The following is a 17,709-nucleotide window of genomic DNA, read 5'->3' on the forward strand; positions in this document are numbered from 1 at the left end:
TGATGTCTGCATCTGCTCACCAAGGTTTCTGCAGGAATTTACACAGTGTTAATACTTGATGTACAGTGTATGTCTCTCAGATGGAGGGATGAATGAATGAATGCGTAATTAGATGAAGACTTAGACTAAGGGTTCATGTTTATAATGCCTGGATAACGTTTGGCTGAGTTTCTTGGACGCTGAAGCCAAGCCAAGAACGTCTGGGTTCCATGGTTCTTCATGCCAGTTCATCATGAAAGACAAACCTCTTTTAGTACCAGGTGTAAAGATACATGTTACAGGGTTCTTTCTTTCTTCCTTCCTTCCTTCCTTCCTTCCTTTCTTTCTTTCTTTCTTTCTTTCTTTCTTTCTTTCTTTCTTTCTTTCTTTCTTTCTTTTTGGTTCTTTCTTTCTTCCTTTCCTTTCCTTTCCTTTCCTTTCCTTTCCTTTCCTTTCCTTTCCTTCCCTTCCTTCCTTCCTTCCTTCCTTCCTTCCTTCCTTCCTTCCTTCCTTCCTTCCTTCCTTCCCTCCCTTTCCTTTCCTTTCTTTCCTTTCTTTCTTTCGTTGTAGTCTCACTCTGTCGCCCAGACTGGAGTGCAGTGGCTGCTCCCAACCACCGCGGCCTCAACCCACTGGGCTCCGGCGATCCTTCCGCCTCAGCCTTCCAGGTAGCTGGAACTACAGGCACGCGCTACCACACACGGCTAATTTTTTTGATTTATTGTAGAGATGAGGTCTCGCCAAGTTGCCCAGGTGGGTCTCGAACCCGCGGGCTCAGGCAGGTTCTTTATTAAAACACCTTATTCAACATAGCCAATAGTAGCAGCAGCTGACTTGCATTGAGTGCTCCTCACATGCCAAGCACTTGCTCAACACTTCACTACAATCTTCTGCTTTAATAAGTGTGGCACTCACCACCAACTCAAGAGTTACCCTCCGTTGGAATTTATGCCTTCATTACCATGCAGAAGGCCAGAAAGCTCCATACAAGACAAGAAGGAGGCTTGAGCTTCTGGCACCTTCATTGTCTCAAGGAGCCTCCCTCTGTGGAGCTAGTTTCAGACCTTGGTCTCATCTCATCCATGCCTACTTTTGTTTTGCTTCCTGTAGAATGCTTAACTAGAGACAAACTGCACGTAGATGGTCTGTCTGAATGAGTTAGCATCAGAATAACCTGTTTTTTAAAAAAAGAGTTGTGACATATCATCCATCTGGACATTGAAGAAAGCCTGTCAAAGCTGATCATTTTGACTTTGGCATAATTAATACTGACCTTTCCTCTCTGATGGTATTTGGTGCAGGTTCATTGCCTCCTGAGCACTCTCCTAGAACGCTGTTGTGGTTCTGCGGGATTCATTCTGTTAACAAACCTTTATTAAGTGTCTATCCTGTGTCATGCCCTGGGGATATGCAGATACAAAAAACTCTCCTCTCCTTAGCTGGAGGAATTGGAACCCAGGCGGAGGGAGGGAGACGCACAGAACTGACAGTTCTGCAAGTGTCATGAGCAGCCATTGTCTGACTGCATTCATTTTTTGTCCTCATGGCTAGAGTCTCCTAATAAACTACCAAGTAGCTTTTTTTTTCTTTTTTAACTCAATAAGCTACCTATCAAAGGATTAGAATTTGTATCAGTATCTGAGTATCTTTCTCTCTCTGTAACTTGGAAAACTTTTTGAAGGTTAGTAAGATAAGCACCAGGGCAAGGTACTCAGGTGCTTTCCAGCTACTGTGTATACTAAACCAGGAGGAAAAAAAAACTGGCAGGCTCCCAACTGGCCATCTCCAGAGCAGATATCCATGGTTTATGATCAGAGGGGCTTTCTGTCCTAAAAACACCTGGAAGAGAATGCAGCAAACTTCTGGGACCATGGAAAGCTGCTTAGAGGACAGAAAACTCCATTATCATTCACTTTACTTAGCCTAACTTGAAGCAAGTGCCAGGCATACACTAGAGAAACAATGTTAAATGTGAGCAAGCCTAAAAGGAAAATGGTCCTATTGGGTCTAAGATATTCATCTTACAAGTGGAAAGAAGCAAAAGAGATAAAAATGGAAGCAAGGCGCCTCCTTAGAAATTCTACTGGCTGCCTGGTACATTGGATAAAAGTTTCACCAAATGATTAACTCTCAGTTTGGGATGACTTTCTCTGGAGTGTTTATTAAGGTCTATTAGCTGCCAGACTCTTTTAGGACTAATCAGACTTTTGTCATGACCTCCTGTTCTTTTGATGTTTCCTCTAGGTTGCTTTCTCAGTAAGGGCAACTTCTAATTTTTTTAAAAGTTATTTTCCTTTTTAATCCCAGACCAAGCACCTAGCATGTAGTGAATACTCTGTAACTATTTGTTAAGTGAAATTCTATTGACCTGAGTTCATGCCTAAGGGAATGCTGATGATGACTTGTAGAAGAAACTGGGGTTGTATGAAATAAAATGTGGAAGGCTTTTATTTAGAGCAGGGCGTCCAACCTTTTGGCTTCCCTGGGCCACATAGAGTATAAAGGAATTGTTTTGGGCTGCGCATAAATTATATAATGTAGTTAGTGTATATATATATATAATAAGACTTACCTTATTTTTAAATATTTTTATAAAACTTAGAAAAGTGAGAACAATATAAAACTAGTGGAAAATTTCACTTTGTTTTTGTAGTCCTAATCCATCAGTGTTGGGTTTGACAGAAGTGGTCGCAGCTCTTAGTGAGTTCTCAAGGTACTTGACAGAAATGTTGGTTCGAATTTTGCCCTTCATGTGCTTCAGCATTGAAAACAGCTGCTCACGAATGTATGCACTGCCAAAAAACAATGTTATGAAGAAGGTGTGATTGTAAACTTCAAAAATGGAACTACGTATGGGAGTCACAAATAAAATAAATGCTAAAAAACACATTTTAAAAGATTTTGTATGGCTGGGCTCGGTGACTGAGCCTGTAATCCCAGCACTTTGGGAGACCAAGGTGAGCGGATTGCCTGAGTCCGAGGGTTCGAGACCAGCCCGGGCAACTTGGAAAGACCTCGTCTCTACAATAAATAAATAAATAAATAAATAAATAAATAAATAAATAAATAAATAAATAAAAGAGTTTGTGGGGCCACGTGACTAGTTGTCCTGGGCCACATGTGGCTTAGATCCTCTTTTGTATTGCTCTATGCGTCAGATCTCATTTGTAAGCTCTCAAAATGTGGTTTTTGACTTTTAGAACTAAGAACTAGAAGAAAAGGCAAGAAAACTCACAGCAGTATATTAACACATTTTTGTTAATTCCTAAGATACTGTGTGTTAGATGTGTTAACATGTATTTAGAGTTTTCCATAGCTTAAAAGTAGATTTTCTGTGTGAATAACAGCATTCTATGGAGAGACCCCAAAAGAATTACTAAAACATATTTTGTGAAAAGTTCTTTTTATATTTCACAAATTCTGAATTTTCTAAGTTCCTCTTCTTTGAGGTGTTAAATGATTGATGAAACACTTTTGGTGGTTAGCAAAATGGGTGGATTTTGCCCAATGCAAAATCTAATATTGGTAGATTTTATATAAGTTTTTTTTAAATCTGGAGGGTTTTTTCCTTTAAAAAAAATGTATTTCAGTTATTTTTGTGACATCTAAACCAAAATTGTGCTAGAAGGGAGCTATTTTAAGAGTATAATTTCTTATTATGAATTTTTTAAAGGGACTGACACTAGTAAATTATGTTTTATATAGAGAGAATTGTATTAACTATAGAGTAGCTTACACAATTGCCATACCCAAAACTGTTAACACTTACATAATACCAGTAATACAGAGACCTGCTGGACAAAACTAAATCATTTCTCATCTTGTATTGGAAGCATTTGTTATTTTCCTTAACCATATGAATTTTCGATATCTGATTTGGGTGTGGTGTCTGTGTGTACATATACTTATGTGCTTATGTGTCTACTGAGTGTTGGGAGGAGTTATTGTAATGATGCAGCAGCTTTTTTTTCTTTTTTCTTTTTTTTTTTTGAGTTGGAGTCTCCCTCTGTCGCCCAGACTGGAGGACAGTGGCACACTCCCGGCCACCGCAGCCTCGACCTGCTGGGCTCCAGCGATCCTCCTCAGCCTTCCAAGTAGCTGGAACTACAGGCGCGCGCTACCATGCCCAGCTAATTTTTTATTTATTTTAGAGACGAGATCTCGCCAAGTTGCCCGGGCGGGTCTTGAACCCACGGGCTCAGGCAATCCACTCACCTCGGCCTCCCAAAGTACTGGGATTACAGGCTGAGCCACCGAGCCTGGCCTGCTTTTCATAAACTTTAATTTGTCCTCCTTTGATTTATTTCAATGAAAGATTTGAAAATTTGATCCTCATGATTCTCTTGGATATTTTCCCCTTTACCCATTTTTACCAAGAAGGTTGATTGTTTTTTCTACACGCAAAAAATAAAAATTGGTATTTTATTGGATAGGAAATTTATACTTATGTGAAAAACCAAGTGTTAGATTGATTAATCAAGCCATTTGCTTCTTCATGCATTAAACTCTTTTTTTGTTTGTTGGTTGTTTTTTTTTTTAACATTCTCTTAAGAGTTTATTATAAACCAGTTTCATAGGCCACAAGGAGATAAAAGGACTATGTACGGCCTTACAGGAAACAGGCAGGGAGCCGAGGAGGGGCAAGATAGTCTAGGGCCTTGGTAGGTGCATTCCTGGGGGAGGGGGCCCTTGTATGGGAGGGGGTGGTCACATCCCCCAGGGGGCATGCCCATTGGAGTCCTTCTTCCAGGAGGGATCCCCATTGGGGGACCCATGGGAGACCTCATACCTGGAGGCGGGCCCATCATGCCTGGAGGAGGGGCCCCTCGGCCCATGAGTGGGAGAGGAGCCCCACGGCCAGGCGGGTACTGGGTTAGGACCCCTGCAATACTATCTGTGGCAGCAACTGCAGCAGCCTCTTCCTTGTGGGATCATCACCTGTTGTGATGGGCCACCAACCCCACGAACTGGCCCAGCAAGTCCTGCAGGAGCCTTGGGCATGGGAACCCCAGCCGGGATCCCTCTGCCTGCAGCCCTACCAATCCCTGGACCCCCAGCCGCTCCAGCAAGTGGCACTCGGGCAATACCAGTGTCTTTGGGAGGTGGTCCCTCTACTGTCAGTGAGACCAGATTCTTGCCTCGCAGCAGCACCAGACTGAAAACTCGCTTCTCTTCCCTTTCTGCTTGTTTGGAGTTATTTGCCTTGATCTACCTGAACTCATGACAGTCACAGAGGATCAAATTCATATGTTTGTCAAAAGCCTTGAAGGTGCCAGTGAAGATCTGGCCATCTAGCAGGATACATCTCATCCTGTAGTCAATTGCTCCAGCATCTTGCTACTCTTGTCCACAGTCATGGTGGTGGCTCTGATGCCTTCGATTCCTGCTGGATTAGACTCCGCAGACACCTAGTCACCCGCCAGCACTACAGTTTCCCCTGTTGGTTGTTTTAAATAACATTTCAAAGCCACTTGGCTTCTTCATTTTAATAGGCAAATTGAAGACCTCCTTGTGCAGATGGACCTAACTTTTTAAGTTTTAACTGAGATAATCATATTTTTCTCTTTTGGTGCCAGAATTTTGCTGTGTTCCCAGTAACAGTCACTTTAATGTCTGTTTGCCAACAGACACTAAGTTACTCACACTTACGCTACTAATAAGTGACAGCAAAGAGCAAGGTTTGATTCCAGGTCTCTTGGGGATAAGAGTTGTGCTCTTTCTAGCATAATTTGCACTCTCCTATATAGGTAAATTTAATTTAAGTGTTTCTAAAATAATAACTGAAGTGAAATGGAATAACACATTTTTATCATCAGTCATTTACTTCAGGATCACTCTGTGTATGTAGTGCTGCATGCTAGTCAAAATTCAAGACATTGACCTACTCATTTGACTTAAAGACTAAGACAGAGCTGCTTTTCTTCTCAGTGATTCTTCTTCATCTTTTTCTTCCTCTTTTTTTTTTTTTTGCAATCAGATGCAGCAGGCATCTTTGGGGGCTTACTTTGTGCCAGACCCTGAACTAGGTGTTCCTAATACTTGACACTGTGAAGTAGTTATTATTATCAACTTTTTATAGATGAAGCATATCAGAGAGGATAAATAAAATGATCAAGATTTCTCTTCAGAACAAACTTAGTGTAATAATAATAACATAACAATCAGTTAAAAAGCATATTTGAAGTTAGAATGTAGACTAGCATGAACATCTGCAGTAGGCTACAACCATATCTATTTTCACTATTTTATTTCTGTTGAAAGGCAGTGTAAGCAGTAAAACAAACAAAGATTGATCTCTAGATCCCACATTGTAACAGCTTTGTTGAGATAAAATTTACATACCATACACTTCACCCATTTGGTCTGCAACTCAATGTTTTTTAAGTATATTTACAGACTTGTCCAACCATCATAGCTCCTAATGTTTGAAACTGGTTTATTTGTTACTGATTTATTCCATTAATACTGCCCATACATTCAAGTAAGAAAACAGGATCATAATCGCAAATGAATTTAGAGTCAACCCTGTTATTTTCTGATTCAGTTTTGTCCAGCCAGAATCTAGTAACTTCCCCCCTTTCAGTTCTAATACAAAAAGCTTCCTTGACTTCCATGAGAAATGTTTGCTTACAGGAATGTTAAGCTGATTTTCATCCTTGCCATCGACAAAGAGCAGCCTTGGAATGTGAAATCTACTTCCTCTTAATGTAATTTTTAAGTCCTTTGCAATAGATGTACTTATAAAGAAGAAAGCAAAGAATATATGCCATTAATACTTACTAAATGTGCCTTTCTCCAGCTAAAAAACAAAAACAAATCCCCTGATAACCATTTATAGTCATTCTGACTCATTCACTAAGGAGATCAAACTTCAAGATAAGGAATTCAGAAAGCCATGTGCTGATCTCCTCTCATTGACTTGACTTCACATTAGAAAGTCACTTGAGTATCGTAGTGTACTCATAGTCACTATTTTCCATGAATATGTAATTCATATACTTTATACACACATACACACTCAATATGTGAAAAGCAACTTTTGTTTTCAAAGTGGCACTGCATCTTTAATTTAATTAATCATTCAAACACTCCCTAGGAGATAGGAAGAGCACGGGACATTACCCCTATTTTTGGTGGGTAAAATGGGATAACAGGCACATTCGTTCAAGTCCTGTGTTTGAGATAGGAGTTCGTCAGTGGCTGACATTGCAGAAAAGTACTAGTTTTCTGCCTTATGGCCTGCATGCTTCCTTGGGCCTGTACTTATCATCAGGCTTGGGTTTCCATTTCGTGGTTTACCCATGAGATGACTAATATTGGGATAGCACCGGAATTATTTATAGATTCTCTAACACATCATTTCTCTCCTATCTGTGCCTTTGTTCTTCAGTCAAAATTGTATTCCCTACCCCCCACCCCCACCACCACTTCATGTCTCACCCTACCCTCCTGTCTCAGTTTAAAAAATATGTCTCTGTGAAGTCCTCCCAACTACCATATGCCGACTTGGGCTTGTCCTGACCTGTGCATCTCGTGTACTTTTTGTTAACCAGGTCAGAGCAATTGACTTACTGTGTCGTAATTATACACTTATGATTTATCATCCTCCATTAGACTGGGAGCCCCTTGATGGTAAGGTCTACTACGTTCCATCTTCTCTGCATTCCATGGTGCCTGGAACATGGCTGGTGGTTTTCTTGAATTCGGTGTGGATGTCATGAGGGTTGCCTTAGAGATGGTGGTGATTACATAATTTCATTGCTCTGTCTCCTCAAAGCTAAGGACAACGGTGAGAAGTTCCCTCCTTCAATAGCCAACCCTTAGCCAGCAACACAGCTATTGGACGATGTGTGGTAGAGAAAAAGAGATTTGGAGGAGAAAGATTCTGTGAGCTCGCTCACTTAATTAGCTCAGGGAGGTCATTTAAGCTTTTTGTGCCTCAGGTTTTATCCTACTCTTGGGCAATGGCAATGCCTAGATCACTGGGTTATTGTGAGAATCAATTGAGATCTTGTGTAGGAAAGTACTTTGCAAACTATGAGGCACTGCACACATGAAAAAGAAAAAAAAGAGGCAATGAAATTCGGAGAAAGAACTTGTGCTTTGGCCTTAGTTGGGATTTTTAAAAGCGGACTCCATTACTAATTATCCAGCTTCCACAATTTAACTTCTGTGAGTCTGTTTCTTTACCTGTCAAGGATAAATACAACTTTGGCTGCTTAGAGTAATGTTGTGAAGGCTCAGTGGATACAGGCTGCGTTTCCACTTGTTCCACCTGTGTGTGTTCAGCTTTCTCCAGCAGAGCTTTTGGACACTGTGTGTTCCTCCCTCTGCACCTTCTTTTCTATGGCAAAATCAGTCCTTTGTACCAGAGTCTGAGAGACAGGCTTCCCTGGCCGATGACCCCCGCCAGCCTAGGTGTGCCTTGGAACAGACAAAGGCAAAGCATCAGCCTGGTGTAATGGCACATTACTAGGACAGCTGTTTCTGTTGTCACTTCTCTTACCGTTTTTCTGAAAACTTTTTTTTTTAATTTTTTAATTGACGTGAAAGTGTATATACCAACATACGCACATAGCCTGAATGTACAGAGCACATTTCACAAATCAAGCACAACTATGTAACCAGATCATTCGTTCTTGTGACTGCCTAGTATCCCAATTTGTAGATGTGCCATTTTTTTTTTTTTTTTTTAATTCTGCTGTTGATAGGCATTTGGATACCTTCCGGTTTGGGGTTATTACAAATGGTGCTGCTAGGAACATTCTCATACATGTCTTTTGATGAATATACACCCATATTTCTCAGGGGCTTACACTTAGCAGTAGAATTTCTGGGTAATAGCATACACATATGTTCAGTTTTAGTAGATAATACTAAAAATCTCCCAGTATGAGTATACATATTTGCACTGTCACCAGCAGTGTCTGTTTGAGTTCTAATTTCTCCCACATCCTCACAGTCACTTAGCATTGTCTACCTTTTTAATTTTAGGAATTCTGGTGAATTTTATATTGTGTAGCGTTTGGAAATGGAGCCATTTCCTTAGCCTGCAAAACCTTAAACTAAACAGTCATATACTTGTTTTCAGGAAAAGCTGGGGATTGTATCCGATGTAAAGCTCTTAGAACTTGATATATGGAAAGAAAATGACAACCAATAACTGCTGTTACTGTCATCATTATTATTATCATCATCACTAAATGCTTTCTATGTTATTCAAGGGCAGGAGTCAGTCGTGGTGGATACAAAGGTGAATAAGACCTAGTCTCCACCCATCAGGAGCTCAAGATCTAGTTGGAAAGACCAGGCTTGGAAACAGATTATCGTTAGACAATATGATGGGAATTTGAAGGAAAGGAGCTGGGATTTAAAGAATAAGTCAGAGTTCAAACGGAAGCAAAAAGAAAAAGAGGCTGGAGGAAATGGCAAAGGCACAGCAACATTATGGGTGGCGAGTGGCAGAGTAGACAGTGCACTGGAGGAAAGGCATTCATTCGAGGTTGGAGTTGTCACAGGCTGCTCTGCTATTTGGTGTTATCCTGCTTGCCGGGAGTGTGGGGCCCAAACTGATGACCATGTGCAAAGTGTCAGTATTCTGTGGCTGTACTCGCTGCCACAGCCTTTAAATTTTTTCTTCCTCCACTGGGAAAGTGATCCGCCTCTTCTCTCTCCTGAGATCAATGCCTGTCCTGAGTACAAAGTGCTTAAAAGTCACCATTGAAACTTGGGCAGCTGTGAAACAAGAATCCCACAATTCTCTACTGTGTGAAGGCGTTAACTATTTATTTTTATGCTAAGACCTGGCTTAGAGTTTTTATTCTTGCATAGGCCCGGGTGACTTTGTGGTAGCAATTCAGTTTAATAAAATGCTCCTCTACGCAGTGTGACACATACTTTTTTTTTTTTTTTTTTGAGTTGGAGTCTCACTCTGTCACCCAGACTGGAGTGGAGTGGCCGCTCCCGGCCACCGCAGCCTCAACCTGCTGGTCTGCGGCGATCTTTCCGCCTCAGCCTTCCAAGTAGCTAGAACTACAGGTGCGTGCTACCACGCCCGGCTAATTTTTGATTTATTGTAGAGATGAGGTCTCGCCAAGTTGCCCAGGTGGGTCTCAAACCTGCGGGCTCAGACAGTCCACTCACCTAGGCCTCTCAAAGTGCTGGGATTACAGGCCGAGCCACTGAGCCCGGCCCTCATAAATGTTAATAAATGTTCTCAAGGAGTTTCTACGATGCTGAAGATGGTGATCAAGATCACATACATTATTTTACTGATTGAGCACTTTGGATATATATATGTTAGGTGTTGGATGGATGGGACAATTCTCATTGAACTGATGAGTCACAAGTTAACGCAGTGTGATGCGAGCTGTGATGGGAGAGGTACAGAGGTCTGTGAGAGCACATCAGAGAAGTGCCTCACCCAGACTGGGGGTCAGGGAATCTTTCTGAAGAAGGCCACAGAAACCTGATAGCCTAATAAAGGGGAGTGTGGAGGAAGTTTTCAAAGCAGAGGAAACAAAGTGTAGGAGGGACTGAACACAAGGGAAAGAAGGGCTTGTTGGAGAAACGGGAGGAAGTTATCTACCTAGAGCTTAGCAGGTTTGGAGACGAAAGGGGTTTCCACTTCTCCCTCATTCATCCAACCCAAACATCCCGGCTTCTCTAGAACCACCCTGGCTTCTCTTGATCACTTAGCATTATCTATTGTATCTAGACCCTGATACAACTACAGCCATGGGTTGCTTAATGACAAGACACCTTCTGAGAATGTGTTATTAAGCAATTTCATTGTTGTGGAAACATCATAGAGTGCACTTACACAAACCTAGATGGTGTGTTTGTGTGTGTGTGTGTGTGTGTGTGTGTGTGTGTGTGTGTGTGTGGCTTCTTTTCTTTTCTTTTTTTTTTGAGTCAGAGTCTCACTCTGTTGCCCAGACTGGAGTGCAGTGGCATGCTCATGACTACTGCAGCCTTAGCCTGCTGGGCTCAGGCTATCCTTCTGCCTCAGCTTTCCAAGTAGCTGAAACTACAGGCGTGTGCCACCACACCCATCTAATTTTTTTTTATTTTATTGTAGAGACAAGGTCTCATCATGTCTCTCAGGCTGATCTTGAATCCCTAAGCAGGCAATTCTCTCGCCTCCGCCTCCCAGAGTGCTGGGATCACAGGCGCGAGCCACCGTGCCTGGCAGTGTGTGTATATTTTCATATGGAAAATCAAATATCCCAGCCCCGTGACCAAATATCAGTCATTTCCCCTACTTTTTTTTTTTTTTTTTTTTTTTGAGTTGGAGTCTCACTCTGTCACCCAGACTGGAATGCAGTGGCCGCTCCCGGCCACTGCAGCCTCGACCTACTGGCCTCCGGCGATCCTTCTTCCTCAGCCTTCCGAGTAGCCAGCGCTACCATGCCAGCTGATTTTTTGATTTATTGTAGAGATGAGGTCTTGCCGAGTTGCCCAGGCGGGTCTCGAATCCGCGGGCTCAGGCAATCCACTCACCTCAGCCTCCCAAAGCGCAGGATTACAGGCTGAGCCACCCAGCCCGGCCATTTCCCCTACTTAATCTGCAATGCCAATATCTGGTGCCTTCTATCAGGTTTCTATACCTGCTTCATTATACTCTTACAAAACCACCTTCATATATGCAGTCCATTGTTGGCCAAACGTTATTAGGCAGTGTTTGACTATACTTGAAGAGCAAAGAAAAATCCTACTAGAAAGAAGGGCTATGGGCTTAAAACAAAAAAAAAATCCATTTTCCATTACCCTGGGTGTGACCGTATGTTCCTTGCCAGGAACAAACCTGTGTGAGGTGTATTCTCCAGTGTCTGCACATGAAGTAAGAGTCGCTCTGTAATGTGGGGCTTGCTGCTTTATTTGGTGCATTCTAGGTAAGGACTGAAGAGCTCAAGGACATGAGATTGAGCTGTTTTTCATTTGATTTGCTATGACCCCAGTAGCCTTTCTTCCTGCTTAGGTTCCCAGCTACTCATGAAAGCAAAATCCATGCAAAATATAGGAGCTCAAAATAAAAGGGGATTCAAATCTTCCACTTCCCCTACTAAGGTACAAATTTTTTTTTTTCTTCACTTTCTGGGTGATTTTTTTTTTTTTTTCACAGAAACTGGATACCCAGTATTTCATACTTAAGCCTAAAAGTCAGGGAATGTGATTTCTAATAGTTTTATGTTTAGAATTCTCAGGCTTGTGTTTACCTATTTATATAAGAGATATTTCATTTACAAAATTACCTACATATGTGAGAACGATTGTTACAAATATTCACTGTATTCTATTAATAAATTTTATGAGCTGGGCTCGGCGGCTCAGCCTGTAATCCCTGCGCTTTGAGAGGCTGAAGTGAATGGATTGCCTGACCCCACAGGTTCGAGACCTGCCTGGGAAACTTGGTGAGACCTCATCTCTACAATAAAATCAAAAAATTAGCCGGACGTGGTAGCACATGCCTGTAGTTCCAGCTACCTGGAAGGCTGAGGCGGAAGGATCGCCGGAGCCCAGCAGGTCGAGGCTGCAGTGGCCGGGAACATGCCACTACACTCCAGTCTGGGTGACAGAGTGAGACTCCAATTCAATAAATAAATAAATAAATAAATAAATTTTATGTGCTTGCTCTGTACAATACTAGGTATGTGGAAGGATTTCAAAAAAGTTACATCTGGCTTCTGCTTTCAGAGACTTTAAAACAGAGAGAAAGAGCAGACTATTAATGCCTCCCCTCTCCATTGTGTCATCCTCGAAAGACACTAGTCATCACAGCACGGTTTCCTACTGAAACCAGAGTCAGCTTCGAAATCTTCCTCAGCCACAGTATTCCAACTTTAACATGAATAGTTAAAAATCTGCCTTCCTTCTCTCATTTCAAAAAGTTGTTGCATTCTCAAAATCTTGGGTTCTTGCCTTGCCTTTTGTGGTTTGTCATTTACTAGTTTTTTTTTAAAGAAATAAATCACTTTATATATGAATATTGGAACCTAAGAATTTTCTGAGAAAGCAGAATATGTAGTGTTGTTACTCAAGAAGCTGAAACTCTAAAACCCCAGAAGATAAACATTTAGCTATGTGCATGATCATAGAAGCCCATTCTCATTCATTGCCACATTAAACATCATGTTTTTCTTGGTTACTTCCAGAATGATTGTTCTTGTACTTTATTATTTGTATAAACTAGCTCCGGCCCTATAAAGCTGGCCGCTGGTAGTAGATGGTGACCACATCTTCAAGTGTCCCGGCACCAGGGCTCCCTTTGTTGCTGCTAGGGTCACCTGCTTTGGTACAGATCACAGGTCTTATTGGTCCTGGCTTATTCAGCATCACCATGACTCGTTATCCGTGACCTCCTGGTCTCCAGCCTCTTCTGAATTCACATACTTTCCATAAGCACTGAATCAAAGGCCAGAGTTTTAGCTACATATATCGATAAAACCCAAGTATGTATATTAAGACTCCTCTTAAACTCCAGACCCTTAATTTCAACAACCCATGGGACAGACACTTCCACAGTGTAATGTAAACAGCTAGCAAATATTGACTTGTGGCCACGGAGTGTGCTGAGAGCTTCACAATCATAATCTAACCTTTTCAAGAACCCTTAGAAGTTTTCATCCCCAGCTGGTCTCGGTGGCTCAGCCTGTAATCCCGCGCCTTTGGGAGGCTGAGGTGAGTGGATTGCCTGAGCCCGCGGGTTTGAGACCCGCCTGGGCAGCGAGACCTCATCTCTACAATAAATCAAAAAATTAGCCGGGCGTGGTAGCGCGCGCCTGTAATTCCGGCTACTCGGAAGGCTAAGGCGGAAGGATCGCTGGAGCCCAGTAGGTCGAGGCTGCGGTGGCCGGAAGCGGCCACTGCACTCCAGCCTGGGCAACAGAGTAAAACTCCAACTCGAAAAAAAAAAAAAAAGAAGTTTACATCCCTATTATTCAGATGGGAAATACAAGGCTGAAAGGTCACACCAACAGGAAGTGTTAGGACTAAGTCTAGAGGATAAGGCTATCCAGAGTTTAACAGTCCCTTCAATTTTTGCTTATACAAAATAGGAGTTGTCCCATCTCCTCCCTAAAACTCCATTCTCAACCTAAAATCAGTCCAGTCTGCAACAAATGCCATCCAGTTCTCATATCTTCCTTCACGTTCCACTTGAAGCTTACCGCTACAGATTTCGTGCAGGCTGTCATTGCTTCTTACCTAGAATGTGATCATTCCCCCCCCCCTTTTTTTTTTTTGCTTCCCTTGCACTAGGACAGAAAAGCTATATAAGTTCCTTTTAATTTATTTTCTACTACACTTATGTGGATTAAAAAAAGAGGACCTTGGCAACTCCTAGGGTCCCCTCTGCTCTGGGAGCTTTTATATCCTCTCAATAAATCCTGCTTTCTCAAAAAACAAACAAACAAACAAAAAAACAGGAACTGGATGAGAAAACTTTAGTTTGGAGCAGGCACAGATATTTTGGTTTTTGGTTTTTTCATTTTCTGTTTTTACTTGCAGCTCTCTAACGATGTCTTTTGTTTTCTTGTTTTCTAGGAATGTTTACCCTTGCGGAAGTTGCATCACTTAATGACATTCAACCAACTTACCGAATCCTGAAACCATGGTGGGATGTATTTATGGATTACCTGGCTGTTGTTATGTTGATGGTAGCCATCTTTGCAGGAACCATGCAACTTACCAAAGATCAGGTGGTCTGCTTGCCAGTGTTGCCATCTCCTGTAAATTCAAAGGCACATACACCACCAGGAAATGCCGACGTCACCACTGACATCCCGAAGATGGAAGCAGCCACTAACCAAGACCAAGCCGGGCGGATGGCAAATGATGTTTCCTTTGGGACATCTGCTGTGACACCTGACATACCTCTCAGAGCCACATACCCTCGCACAGATTCCACAGTTCCAAATCAGGAGGCAAAGAAAGAGAAGAAAGATCCAACAGGCAGAAAAACAAACTTGGATTTTCAGCAATATGTATTTATTAATCAGATGTGTTACCATCTGGCCCTTCCATGGTATTCTAAGTACTTTCCGTACCTTGCTCTTATACATACTATTATTCTCATGGTCAGTAGCAACTTTTGGTTCAAGTATCCCAAAACATGCTCAAAAGTAGAACACTTTGTTTCGATATTAGGAAAGTGCTTTGAATCTCCTTGGACTACTAAAGCGTTGTCTGAGACAGCATGTGAAGACTCAGAGGAAAACAAGCAGAGAATAACAGGTGCCCAGACTCTACCAAAGCATGTGTCTACCAGCAGCGATGAAGGGAGCCCCAGTGCCAGTACTCCCATGATCAACAAAACTGGCTTCAAATTTTCAGCTGAGAAACCTGTGATTGAAGTTCCCAGCATGACCATCCTGGATAAAAAAGATGGAGAACAGGCCAAAGCCCTGTTTGAGAAAGTGAGGAAGTTCCGTGCCCATGTGGAAGATAGTGACTTGATCTATAAACTCTACGTGGTCCAAACAGTTATCAAAACAGCCAAGTTCATTTTTATTCTCTGTTATACTGCGAACTTTGTCAATGCAATCAGCTTTGAACACGTCTGCAAGCCAAAAGTCGAGCATCTGACAGGCTACGAGGTATTTGAGTGCACCCACAATATGGCTTACATGTTGAAAAAGCTTCTCATCAGTTACATATCCATAATTTGTGTTTATGGCTTTATCTGCCTCTACACCCTCTTCTGGTTATTCAGGATACCTCTGAAAGAATATTCTTTTGAAAAAGTCAGAGAGGAGAGCAGTTTCAGTGACATTCCTGATGTCAAAAACGATTTTGCGTTCCTTCTACACATGGTAGACCAATATGACCAGCTGTATTCCAAGCGTTTTGGTGTGTTCTTGTCAGAAGTCAGTGAAAATAAACTTAGGGAAATTAGTTTGAACCACGAGTGGACATTCGAAAAACTCAGGCAGCACGTATCACGCAATGCCCAGGACAAGCAGGAGCTGCATCTGTTCATGCTATCAGGAGTGCCCGACGCTGTCTTTGACCTCACAGACTTGGATGTGCTAAAGCTTGAACTGATTCCAGAGGCTAAAATTCCTGCTAAGATTTCTCAAATGACAAATCTCCAAGAACTCCACCTCTGTCACTGCCCTGCAAAAGTTGAACAGACTGCTTTTAGCTTTCTTCGCGATCACTTGAGATGCCTTCACGTGAAGTTCACCGATGTGGCTGAAATTCCTGCCTGGGTGTACTTGCTCAAAAACCTTCGAGAGTTGTACTTGATAGGCAATTTGAACTCTGAAAACAATAAGATGATAGGACTAGAATCTCTCCGAGAGCTGCGGCACCTTAAGATTCTCCACGTGAAGAGCAATTTGACCAAAGTTCCCTCCAACATTACAGATGTGGCTCCACATCTTACAAAGTTAGTCATTCATAATGACGGCACTAAACTCTTGGTACTGAACAGCCTTAAGAAAATGATGAATGTCGCTGAGCTGGAACTTCAGAACTGTGAACTAGAGAGAATTCCACATGCTATTTTCAGCCTCTCTAATTTACAGGAACTGGATTTAAAGTCAAATAACATACGCACAATTGAGGAGATCATCAGTTTCCAGCATTTAAAACGACTGACTTGTTTAAAATTATGGCATAACAAAATTGTTACCATTCCTCCCTCTATTACCCATGTCAAAAACTTGGAGTCACTTTATTTCTCTAACAACAAGCTCGAATCCTTACCCGTGGCAGTATTTAGTTTACAGAAACTCAGATGCTTAGATGTCAGCTACAACAACATTTCAATGATTCCAATAGAAATAGGATTGCTTCAGAACCTGCAGCATTTGCATATCACTGGGAACAAAGTGGACATTCTGCCAAAACAATTGTTTAAATGCATTAAGTTGAGGACTTTGAACTTGGGGCAGAACTGCATCGCCTCCCTCCCGGAGAAAATCGGTCAGCTCTCCCAGCTTACTCAGCTGGAGCTGAAGGGGAACTGCTTGGACCGCCTGCCAGCCCAGCTGGGCCAGTGTCGAATGCTCAAGAAAAGCGGGCTTGTTGTGGAAGATCACCTTTTTGACACCCTGCCACTCGAAGTCAAAGAAGCATTGAATCAAGACATAAATGTTCCCTTTGCGAATGGGATTTAAACTGCGATGATACGTGCACGGCCATGTGCAGGAACAACTTCCTAGATTGCAAATGCTCACGTACAAGTTATTACAAGATAATGCATTTTAGGAGTAGATACATCTTTTAAATAAAACAGAGAGGATGCATAGAAGGCTGATAGAAGACATAACTGAATGTTCAATGTTTGTAGGGACTTAAGTCATTCATTTCCAAATCTTTTTACTTTTTTTTTTCTTTTGGGGAAAGGGAAGAAAAAATTATAATCACTAATCTTGGTTCTTTTTAAATTGTTTGTAACTTGGATGCTGCCGCTACTGAATGTTTACAAATTGCTTGCCTGCTAAAGTAAATGATTAAATCGACATTTTCTTACTATATCACCTTTCTTGAGGTGTCTTGATTTAATTTGCTTAATTGGTGCAATATCGCTTTAACTCTGACCACTAAAGACAGACACATCAGGTCCAAACTTGTAAATTTAGATTTGCTAAAATATTGATTTCTTTCCTTTTTAATTTAAAGCACCTCATATAAGCACTTCTTATAATAGTGACTACTAGTGCTGCTTCTGAGAATCCCATGGCATAAATTTTAAACTCTTAAAGACCTGGAATGCAGCAAAGG

The 17,709-nt window shown here is 41.7% G+C and overlaps 1 protein-coding gene and 1 pseudogene across 1 annotated transcript; one reads left to right on the forward strand and one right to left on the reverse strand.

Moving 5' to 3' along the window:
• Window positions 1-4,506: 4,506 nt before the first annotated feature.
• On the reverse strand, window positions 4,507-5,336 carry LOC103276742 (annotated as a pseudogene).
• A 9,181-nt stretch (window positions 5,337-14,517) lies between these two features.
• On the forward strand, window positions 14,518-17,462 carry LRRC8D (leucine rich repeat containing 8 family member D). Its single transcript, XM_008074181.2, has one exon. It carries the CDS (start codon window positions 14,526-14,528, stop codon window positions 17,100-17,102), a length of 2,577 nt encoding a protein of 858 aa, XP_008072372.1. The 5' UTR covers window positions 14,518-14,525; the 3' UTR covers window positions 17,103-17,462.
• The last annotated feature ends 247 nt before the right edge of the window (window positions 17,463-17,709 follow it).

This window comes from Carlito syrichta, unplaced genomic scaffold (assembly GCF_000164805.1).
Source record: "Carlito syrichta isolate Samal-C Ts95f unplaced genomic scaffold, Tarsius_syrichta-2.0.1 Scaffold316362, whole genome shotgun sequence".
Lineage (NCBI taxonomy): Eukaryota > Metazoa > Chordata > Mammalia > Primates > Tarsiidae > Carlito > Carlito syrichta.

Excerpts from the sequence above, each read along its gene's own strand:
- LRRC8D (XM_008074181.2), top strand. The coding sequence starts at position 14,526 with ATGTTTACCCTTGCGGAAGTTGCATCACTTAATGACATTCAACCAACT.